The 11975-nt window shown below is 37.5% G+C and overlaps 1 protein-coding gene across 1 annotated transcript; it reads right to left on the reverse strand.

Annotated features, from left to right (window-relative positions):
* Positions 1 to 6338: 6338 nt before the first annotated feature.
* Positions 6339 to 8392, reverse strand: LOC131315259 (uncharacterized). Its single transcript, XM_058344403.1, has 3 exons — positions 7312 to 8392; positions 7036 to 7080; positions 6339 to 6667 (listed from the first exon to the last, which is right to left on the reverse strand). Exons 1-3 carry the CDS (start codon positions 8135 to 8137, stop codon positions 6537 to 6539), a joined length of 1002 nt encoding a protein of 333 aa, XP_058200386.1. The 5' UTR covers positions 8138 to 8392; the 3' UTR covers positions 6339 to 6536.
* Between the last annotated feature and the right edge of the window lie 3583 nt (positions 8393 to 11975).

An 11975-nucleotide genomic window follows, 5' to 3' on the forward strand; every position in this document is an offset into this window, starting at 1 on the left:
ATGTGTGTTTGATGCTTGCTATCCGGTTCGTTAGGGGTCGTGAACAAGAGTATTAAAAAAAAAGTTATACGAGTTCATATATATATGTGCTTGATGCTACTTCTAGGTCTAGGATAATAATTAAAACTTTTACTTACTTGGTAAGCAGGAATCATATATGATGTTATTTTGACAATAAAGGCAAATAAGTTCTGGTTAGCTCTATCCGAGCTTGGCTAGATATTGTAACTTCTGTAATAAGTACTACTTCAGCTGCCAAATAAAGATATATTGATCATTTATCAAATTAATTTACTCATAATCTGATAGCAGATTGATTACCTTTGCATGTGCTTGAAGCTTTGGCTGACTTCGATCGGGTCCTTCATTACAGTTAATACTTATTGATGAAAATTTTGCATGACATATTCTTGATGTTAATTGACTTAATGGTACTCGATATATATATATTTTTTTGCCATACAATATACATCAACGAGGGGTTAGCAGAGTATTAGTATGTTTAGTCAACTGGGGGTTCAAAGGCTATCCATAGCCCTGAACCCCAAATATGCTCCTCGTGAAATTCGAACTCAAGTTGCCACTGTAGAGAGAAATGAGATAATCAACTTGATAAGCTTGGTTTCTCAATCAACCAAGCTTCACTGGCAATATTGCATTTCTCATATTACGTACCTTGAGTTATTGAGTTATGCTATGAGCACCAACCGGGGGGAGGGGATTCGTACCAACCGGCTACTGGACGGCCGATCTGAACCGTCCAAAAATTCAATAAAAAAAAAACCGATGGGACCTGCGCGGGAATCAACAGCATCCGATATGTGTAAAGTGTTTGATGTGAACACCATTTTTTTCGTGTATATATATAGTTTTTTTTTTAGAATTTTTGGACGGCTCGGATCGGCCATCCGGTAGCCGGAGACGGCCCAACGCGGCCGGTCAATACCTATATCATTTTCTTGAGTTATTTTACTGAGCATTAAATTGGGATGATAAATTATACAGTATATTGTGAATAATTATTCAGTGCTCCTGTGATATACCCCCATAATTCTGTGTATGTCTCATGCATATGATTTTGTAGTAGGAGTACTAGTTGTTGACATTCCGTAGGAGCACTACTTAAGAGCATCTTAAATGCACTCCCAATAAATTGCTCATAAATTCAAATCCCGAGGTGGACATAAAAGGATAAATGGGACCCAATTTTGTGTGATAATAGTAATTTCCTGATTTAGGAGTAGAATGGTACCCCAATGGATTCCCTAAATTTGAATCGTAAAGTGTCCTACACTCTATTTCGGCTTAACAAATGTAAGTGGATCACCAAGCTTCCCTCCCTCCCTCTCTTCTCTTCACTCTCGATCAGCTCCCTCCCTAAACTTAGCACCAATTAGGAGTCAACCTTAGGAGCCACTTTATGGAGTCCATTGAAGCATTAAAATGAAGAAATCTTAGCTATCTTTGTCCTGACACCTAGCTAGGTGCCTAATTAGGAGCCATTTAAGGAGCCCACTAGGTCCCGTTCCAGAACACCTTCTTAAAAAATAAGTACTTATTTTATATTTTCAAACTCAAAAATAATGTAAATGAAAAATAATTTTTCAATTTTTTTTGCACCATATTAAAGATCTCAATGAGATCTATCAAACAAGATCCATAGTGATCGAAAAATTATTTGCGTAAGCACATGATTTTTGAGCTTGAAATTACCTTCTTAAAAAATAAGTACTTATTTATCGTTCCGGAACGGGGCCTAAGGATGCTCTAATCTCTCCCTTCAGATACATTAGCACGAATGACACTTTGTGTGAAGTAACCACGACGTTTGCCAAGTTCTATTTCATACATTTTTTGGTTGTTTTGTTTTAGTTGTACGTAGTGTGTCCCATTAAGTAACGTGATCACCAATTTACCATTATGTAATCGCGATGTTGTAGTACTGCAATTGCCCTTGACTATTGTGATCACCTTTATTTTGTTGCCAAAAATGGGAAAAGATTATATAATAACAACCCAACGGCACTTTCATATGGAGTTTATTACAAATATCTTAAACAAAATCAAACTAATTATCTGACTAATGTAAAACGAGAAAAACACAAGGTGCACAATCGTGCCTTTTACTCCAACTCAAACGTTTGACACAAGGCGCGCAGGCACGATGTCGACATTGAGTCTGACGCAAACAGCGACACGCACAATCTGTCAAGAATTCATATCTGGAGTTAGCAGTGTCAAAAGAAATAAAGTGCTAGCCAAAGACAAAAGACAACAAATACCAAGACGAATTACTCCAACCAAGTATGAACGTATCAATAAACATCCAAAGCTACAAATCTGAAATGCCACCACGAGTTGCGCGCCCAGCCAAAAATATCATGTAGGGTAAGAGCACTGTTGTCACGAATATCATTGTGAATTAAGCAACATCCTCTCTGAAAGAACCTGATCTGCAGACGAAATATACGTCTAAAGACAAAACTAACTATTCTTGAGAAAAAAAAGAGACAAAACTCTTACAAATCAAAGAATTAGTTGGTGACCTGCAGAGGCAGGAAAAACAAAACAAATATACAAGTATAGAAGAAGATTTTTAGAACTAATATCATAGTCTTTCCCTCCCACTACCGTATAGGAGTGAGAAACCCAGGGGAAGGAGCCAAGGAGGCAGGGGCGGACCCACCATAGGGCACGTGGGGTCACGTGCCCCCACGACCTTAAAAAAAAAAATTTGCGGTTTTGTATATATATATATAATTTATGTTGAATACAGGTAAGTAGTTGTTTATTGGTGCAGTGGTAAAGTGCTTTTCTTTTAACCTAGAGATGCAAGGTTCGAGACTTACCCAATGCACACCTATATGTTTTGTTTGCCTTTTTCCTGCTAGTTTTCACCTATACAGTTTTGTGGAGTTTTGTGTGTTTTTTTTTTTTTTTGCCTTTTTTCCAAAAGGCAGTAGAAAATGTGTTTTTTTTTTTCCAAAAGGCAGTAGAAAATAGTAGTGCATACCTTGTTTTTTATATTATTCGTGGGTTCGAATCAACCCCACATTGCATTTGTATACTTTTTGTCCCCAAAACTGTAATAATAGAGTTATTAATAAAAAATATATATGATAAACATGTGATAATGCCGTTTTAATGCACTTAGTCAAGGTGAGCAAGTTTGCCCAAGTAGATAATTATTAAAATACATATATACTTTAAAATTGTTAATTTATCATGAATGCTAAAATTATTTTGGAGTAAATGTGATTAACTGTAACTCGTATATTATGGTTACAAAAAAAAATTAGTGCTCTCGCTGTGTCAAATTCCTGGGTCCGCCACTGCAAGTAGGGGAACAGAGAAGAAAGATACATGTTGCGAATAGGCTGTGAAACCCAAGGGAAGGAGCCAAGGAGGGGAACAGATCGAGAAGAAAGATACAGGTTGCAACTAGGGTTTTGAGAAGAGATGGATGAGAATTTATTAATGCGATGTTTGTGTTTTGCGATGCAAAAATCTACTATTATGAATCTGTTATCACTGTGTTGTAGATAAGGGGTCGTTTGGATGCCGGAAAAGGAAGGGGGATAAGTTATAACCCCTCCCTTAGACCAGGGCCCATCTCTAAGACCTGGTTTGGGAAGCCAAATTGAGAGGTCTTCGTTTATCCCCTTTCTTGAGGAAGACCGGAGAAGAGGACAATGAGAGGTATTATTTTCGAATAGGGTTTGAGGTGTCCATAAATTAACCCCCCCCCCCCCCCCCCCCCCAATCCCCCTCCTTCTTGGACGATTTTGCCCTTCCTAATCCCCTCCCGCAACCCCCAACCCTACTGGGTTTTCGTCTGCTGCAACAGACAGCAAAACAGGAAGAACAAGAGGAACACCAACAGATTGGAGATCGAACCTGTGACATTCAGCCGAGATCGAAGAAAGGGAGTGTCGTAGTTCTTCTTCTTATTCTTCTTCTCTCTCTCTCTCTCTCTCTCTCTCTCTCTCTCTCTCTCTCTCTCTCTCTCTCTCTCTCTCTCTCTCTCTCTCTCTCTCTCTCTCTCTCTCTCTCTCTCTCTCAAGAGCTGCTTGGAACCGGAAGTGATAAGAACGAGGGTTAAAAGAAAAGAAAATTTATCATGTGCATGTGTGCCATGTGCTCTCACTAAAAAAAGGGTATTAAAATTTCCCCACTAAAAAAATGAAATTAAAAAAATGCTTTTTAATTTTTATATGTATTAAATTAATTAGTTAATTAGTGAACTGAATTATTATTGTTTAATTATGAAAAAGTAATTAAGTGCATATATGCCCATGCAACCCCACCCATCCACTGTGCTTAAAAAAATGAAATTATTGCTTGCCTTTGATCCAAAATAAACGAAATTATAAAATAAAACACTTTAAAAAAATTATAATTTTTGATACTTATTACATTGATTAAATTATAAGTAAAATAAATTATTACGGCTTAAATTGTGAAAGAATAATTAAATTTGTAATTATATATAAAACGTAATATATAATTAATTTAGGGACTGCACAAAGGCAAAAAGGTCATTTGATAGCTTTTTACTTTATCCACCCTTCCTTATACCCCCTATTAATCCTTCATCCAAACGAAGTACTATTTAATCGCCCTTCTCTAATACCTCATCCAAACAACCTACTATTTAATCCTCCCTCCATAAACATCACATCAATGTTGGCCCTCCCTTATTAACTAATAATAATACCCCTACTATCTTATCTCCCTTATTAACTAATACCCCCAATTCTTTACCCGCATCCAAACGGGGCGTAAAAGGAAAAATTGCTACTCTAAGGCCTTGTTCCTCAAAAAAAAAAAATTGGACTTTTTGAGTGGTTCTTATTCAAAAAAAAAAAAAATTGTGCATGTTTGATAATTTTGTGCCTTTTAGGCCTTTATCTTCGATATTTCCAAAATTATCCATTCCTTTCGTCAAGACAAATCAATGATTCAAAAAAGTTTAGCACAAAATTACCAAACGCTATTTTTCTAATAAATTACGACAAAACTCAAAAAGCCTAAAAACCTCTTAGAGGAACAAGGCCTAATTATGAAGCATGTCCATTAAAAAATGAAAATTAATTTTCACACTCTCCTTATGTCCAAATGTATTCTTTTTTGTTTTTGTTTTGTAGTGATGTGAAATTACACGATTACCCTTTTTATGTGTAAGTAAAAAAATGTATGAAGGGTAGTTTTAAATGAAGATAAAAAATTAAGTGCATTTGGATGTAAAGAAAGTGTGAAAATTTATTCTCTAAAAAAATAAATTATGAAGATGTCGTTGTCGTTTGGGCTAATGGGCCAATTCGTTCTACTCCGTATCTTCTGAAAAACAAAATAATTTTTTTTTTATCTTAAAAGCAAAAAAAAAACACATGATAAATAACAGCTTTGGTGTGTACATCATTTTGAAGCCCGGGCCTAACTCCATCGGTAGTACTTCTTCTTCATCTTTTTTTAACCTCAAGTATTCAAATCAACTTACGCACAAAGATATAATTGGTCTAAATTTTGGATGGTCTCAAAGGGTGTGCTCTGTTGTCAAAGAGTGTCAACCCTTTTACCAGCCCAAGAGAGGCGACAATTGGGTGACCCCTTTTTGATATACCATGAAGGTACTAGTGACTGTGGAATTTCGTTTGAACCCCCTAACATAGCCCGTGGTATGACGAGATACTAGGTGAACTAAACGTGGATTGCCCGCTCGACGCATATGATAGGAATCAAATAAAACAATAATTAATTCTATGTTGAACTCTTTGGTTATGGCTCTCAAGTCCCTAGTAGAGTTGCCAAAATTATGGACACCCTCTCGAAGGGCCGGGGCATCTCCACACAATAATCTCGCTGCACATTGAAAACTGCTTCAACTAAAACTATGGATACTCCATTGGCTAGAAGTATCGCCACATAGTAATGGCCACGCTTGCATAGAGTCGGCACTTAGTTTTAGAAAAATCAAGAAAATAAGGAGAGATTCTAGAATCGGAAGCCAAAAGTACGATGAGGGGAAGATGTTAGCTCTTCACCCAGCCACGAAGGCTGGCCCATAATCATTCAACTTAAACTTAATTATTATTTTATTTAATTCCACACATAATCAATTTAATTGAACCATTAACAGTTACTAATATATGATAGAACAGAAACGTAAACCACACGAGAAAAAGGGAAAGGAATGCCATGCAAAATAAACAGAAAATAACAAAAACTAAACTATCCCAGTGAATGGATCTGTCGGCCAACAAATCCTACTGGTTCGATGTACCAGCCGGCATATCAGAGTAACAGCCGGTGTTCTTCCTCACACCAGAGATAGAATAAAAAAAAACACAGCAAATTATCTTGATTCTTATAGTTTTTATATGACTAAGAGAAAAGTGGCCATGAAGTGGCTTGTAGAACTGCAAAAGTTGTATCCACTAATCTTACAAAAGGGGACGTATTAAAATGGAGTAATATGAATTAAGAAAAAGATGTGTTTGGTTTCACGCTTTCATGGCCTCTGTTATGCTTTGCCCTCAGAAAAGCCTATTCTCATTGCTCTGTACTCCATGTGTTACCGGTGCTTTTGCTTTCACCTTTCTCAAGTAATACCATATCCCAGCTCCAATGCCCATGGCCCCAGCAACCGAAACTGCACTCACAGTCCCTGAAGATAGAAATCAAGAGAGAAAGGTAATCAAAAACTAAATAAATACCCCTGAAAACAGATTAACTGATCCCCTCTGTGCCCAAAAGGAGTAATTATTCAGTAGTCGCAGAGCACAAACCACCTGGTGCTTCAAATCATTTCAGTACCACACATTGATGTGGGATCCGTACATTTATGTGGAATACATACACTTAGTCATGGATCTTATGAGATTGTGTGGAGTTGGAGTGTCCTAGAGGATGGAGCACCACATGGTAGTGCTCCGGGAGCACTGAATAGTTAGTTAGATGCCTGAAAGAGGGAGAAAAACCCTCATTGCCATAAGAATTGCAGTTTTTTTGGTTGGTAGGATTGGAAAATCTCACCTGCAACAACTCCATTCTTCTTACTATGCCAAGAAACATTAGGATCTGCACATTTAAACATATAAACCTAATTAGCCTAAATAGTTATCATAAATTCTGATCACAAACAGATTGGGATGTATAGTGTTTTCCTTGAAAGAATTGCATATAAATACCCACTACAAAAGTATCAATTCCTCTTCATCTTGTACACATTTTAATTTCCATGTTTAATTTGTTGGGATGAATTGTGTTTTCCTTGAAAGAACTGCTAGTCAATTTGATGTTATAACTTACCTTTGCAATAAGTGGTGACATTTCCTTCATCACACAGACACAAGAAACTCTGTGTCTGTGTATCAAATCCGCATCGGCCGCCTCCCTTTGACACATCTTGACACCGAAGGCAACTTGTTGTCACCGGAATATCGAAATCAACCCTAATTCCATACTCAGGAACCTGATCATAAGGAGGGGTGGATCCAACATTCCTCCAATAAACACTAGTATAACTCGCACAATACTTCAACATAATCCTCAACGACTCCGTGGCCTTAGGGTAGTACGAACAACAAGAGGTACCACTAGCCAACGCGGAACGACATTCTGGCAAATTACGACAAAGGTAACTGGCACTATCGCACGACGAGTCACACCGGTCAGGAAATCGGTCACAAAAAACCGGCTGAGGTCCTATGACCACGTGGTCTGGGCTACAATTGAAGAAAAGGTAGTCGTTGAGAGAGGAGAGGGAGAAATGTGTGCTAGTGTCGAGGCTAAAAGGCCGTGTCGGGCGAAAATTGTTGCCGTCTAGGCAATTCCACATGAAGGGGTCGGAGAGAAGAATGTGTGGATCCAAGTAGGAGATACTTCGGATCGGGTATGTTCCCGATGGGGTTCGGAGCTGGAGTTGCCCGTTTGAGCAAGCCAGGATTTTTCTGTAGTAAGGACTGCCACAGCCATCGTCAATGCCCAAAGGGTAGTTGATTGGGATGTCACCACAGGATGTTCTGCATAGGCTTGACTGGGATGTTGCGAGGGTTAGTAGTTGAAATATGAGTGGAATCAATAGAAAGAATGTAGAAGAAGAAGAAGAAGAAGAAGATAGGGATAGGAAACCCATTGGAGACTGAAAAATGCGAAGTAAAATTGTTTGTTTGGTTCTGAGGGATGAGGAAAGTGTCCAATGTGTATAGTTAAAGACTTGAAAAGTTTAAAAAAGTATTACTAGCTAACTATAGTTGATTGAAGAATCCCTATGAGTGTGTCTGTCTCTGTCTTTATCTTTTATCTTTTATTCTTTTCTGTTGCCTGGTGGGTACTTTGTTCTCACTGCACTAGGTGCTTTTGCTTTGTGTTTTGAGGGGTTGGGAGCAGAAGAATATTTGCAAAAGAAATTGCCGATGGGATAGGCTTATGGGGGATAACATATGGTTTAGTGAATGGGGGATAACATATGGTTTAGTGAAGATGGTATGTGACTGGAGTACTCAAGTAATAGATGGAAAACATGCATAACAGAATGACATGACAATGATTGGCTGCTACTCTCACTATCGACTCAAGTTTGGCTTTGTTGTGCTCTTTATATACAGCAGTGTTCAGTGGCGGATCTAGGAATTTAACATAGTGGGGACACCAATTTTCTTTGTAACCGTAATATATGAGTTACAGTTAAACATATTCACACCAAAATTAATTTTAGCATTCATGATAAAGTAACAATTTTAAAGTATATATGTATTTTAATAACTAGTTACTTGGGCAAACTTGCGCACCTCGACTATATGCGTTAAAACAAAATTATCACATGTTTATCATTTATTTCCTATTATTAATTCTACAAGTACAAGTGTCAGGGATCAAAAGTGTATAAATGCAATGTATGAGTTCATATTGAGTACTGCACAAATGATCGGAGACGTTGAAAGAGGGGGGGGGGGGAAACAAATAAAAAATAATCAAAAAACTTAGGAGAGTGGGGGAGAATCGTTGGAACTTATGCGTTAAAACAAAATTATCACATGTTTATCATTTATTTTCCTATTATTAATTCTACAAGTACAAGTGTCAGGGATCAAAAGTGTATAAATGCAATGTATGAGTTCATATTGAGTACTGCACAAATGATCGGAGACGTTGAAAGCGGGGGGGGGGGGGGGGAACAAATAAAAAATAATCAAAAAACTTAGGAGAGTGGGGGAGAATCGTTGGAACTTGGGGGAGTGGGGGACAAATTAAAAAATAAGAAAACATAAAGAAGCAAGGAGACTCGAACTTAGTAGCTCTCATTCAGAGAGCCTACACCTTACCATTGCAGCGGATGATGCCTACTTGCTTTTGTTTGACATATAACATCTATATACACAAAATTGAAAAATATATTTTTTTAAAAAGGCGTGGGGGAACAAGACCCCACGTGCCCCATGGTGGGTCCGTCCCTAGTAATGCTACTCTTACCGAACATTTATACTGCACACGTGTGAGATCAACATCGGCTCCTACAAAAATATAGAAAAATATCTATAATATTAAAATAATCTTTTATGAGGTTCTGTAAAAAATCAGCTCTAACGGATAGCGGTAAGTATTTTTCCTAAATTCATAGAGTGAAACTGCTCAATTTCAAATTTATGGGTATTTTTTGTATTTTTGTGGGACCCGGAGTGGGCCCTACACGCGTGCGGTAAGAGTAGACTTTCTGCTTTACATATCAGCAGTGCTACTCTTACCGTACAAAATTTACCACACATTTATACCGCACGTATGTGGGATTAACTCTGGATCTCACAAAAATACAGAAAAATACCCATAAATTTTAAAACAGTTTTTTTATGGCGCCCTATAAAAATCAACTCCAACGGATATCAATAGGTATTTTTTCTGGATTCGTAAAGACAAAACTGGACAGTTGAGGAGTTTCACCCTAGATTCGTTGGTATGAAACTGAGCAGTTGAGCAATTTTATCCTACGAATTACCGATATCTGTTAGAGCTGTATGAGTCTCATCTCCATCCAAAAAAGTGATCTGTGCCTCATCGAGTTTGCCACGTGAACAAAAAAATCACGGTTAACACGGATGATATGTAAAACAAGTTCATCTTCTACAAAATTAAGAGACTAGTATGGTTTGAGAATCAACTTTAACATAAACATGTCTCCATTATGTGACTACCGAGAATCGATCAGCGTATTTTCTTGTGAACAGCAGAACAGGATGAACTCGAGAGACAAAAACAATAAAAAGGTGCTCTCACTTTTGGGGGGCAGGATGGGGGCCCTAAGTAAAGCAGAGTAGGTCCTGTTCTATCCTTGGTCCTATGGACGTACTAGGCCCAGAAGAAACAGGCCCAACTGGACGAAGAAGATCGTAGGCCTTAACAACTATTACCAGGGCTTGGGGCCTGCGAGATGCGTATCTTGGAGTTTTGGTGCTATTAACAGTTGAGAATAAATTCTATTCACCGTCGGTGTAAAATCTCATTTTTCCACCACCGTCCATTATGGATCTTACCAAGCGTGTATTATTATAATCTGAACCATTTATATTATAAAACCCACAGGCTGGCTGCAGTCTAGTATTGCCATGCAAAAAATCAATTTCATCGAAAGTCGATAGATATATCAAAATTTGAATTTTGGTTTATAAAATGGACGATCTGATTTCTATCATTAATAGTAAAGATAAACTATCCATTTTAAAAAGCAAAATTCAATTTTTGATACTCCTATTGATGTCCTATCAAGTTTATTTTTTGGTATGGATACACTATTATTTGGAGTCTACAAGATGAACGGTTCAGATCAACAATAATTACACGATAAGACCGAAAAAGGAGGTGGTGGAAAAGTGAAATTTTCCATTGCCGGTAGAAAGAATTTAATCTCTTAACGGTTCTCAGCTCGTGATAAAGGCCATGGAAGGGTTCCTTTCTTAATTTTCTAGTGGGCTTGTAATTGGACTGGGTTCAATCCGAATCCAATCCAAATGTGGACTAATGTGAAAAGCGTACGAAAACTTCAATGCAACGTGGTCCTATATATATCTATTCGTCATTTTCGAAAATGACAAGTACATCATATAAAAAGGAGAAGATACCGTAGTACATGGGGGGCTCCACCATCATTCTCTCTCAAACGCCACACCATCGTCGATTGAAGCACCGATCTAGCTTGAAATTCGTTTGATTTGCACATTGCAACTCTAGTTTGATATAATTAATTGAAGTTTTTGAAAGCCCAAAGCCTTAAATCTCTCATTCATGGATGGGGATAACCCTGACACATTTATTCGGTTTATCAAATGGGGCACTTTAATTTTAGGCACAAAAAACCCTACTATAGGCCATGTATGCATTCACATTTCATCCACCTAACCACAAAATAAGACCGTGTGTAGTCCATGCCATCTATTTCTTTATATTTTAGATGAAAGGTGATGACTGGGAAGGCAATGTTGAGTTATTTCAAAGTACAGGTGTTGATGTGACATGGCATAGATCAGGGGTCTATATGTGATTTTGAAAAAATGTCAATGGGGGTTATTTTGAAATTTCACCTAACAAAAAAGATAGTGGCGTTTTCCTGTTATTCCGTTTTCATCGGAGAAATTTTTATTTCGATATTCAATCAATTGACGTTTATTTTGATTGGAAAATTCAAATAAATTACTGCATGTGTGGGTCTTAAATATTAAGAATCCAAATCGTCGTAGGTTGAAGCGATTTCTTGTTAATTTTAAAACAAATAAAATGTAACTCGAGAAAAAGTATGTGATCGATGCATGGGTAGAAGGTAGAACCAATCTCACAGAGTGGGTTACAAATGGATGGGTGTTATGAGCTGAATGAAAAATCTAAGACCCATAGGATGATGGGCTTCGACCTTTTTAAGTGGGTTTCGTCCCAATGGGTGTTCTTAATTGGTTTCTTACCAATTTTAGGTTTGGGTCTTAGATTGG

This window comes from Rhododendron vialii, chromosome 13a (genome assembly GCF_030253575.1).
Source record: "Rhododendron vialii isolate Sample 1 chromosome 13a, ASM3025357v1".
NCBI classification, from domain to species: domain Eukaryota; kingdom Viridiplantae; phylum Streptophyta; class Magnoliopsida; order Ericales; family Ericaceae; genus Rhododendron; species Rhododendron vialii.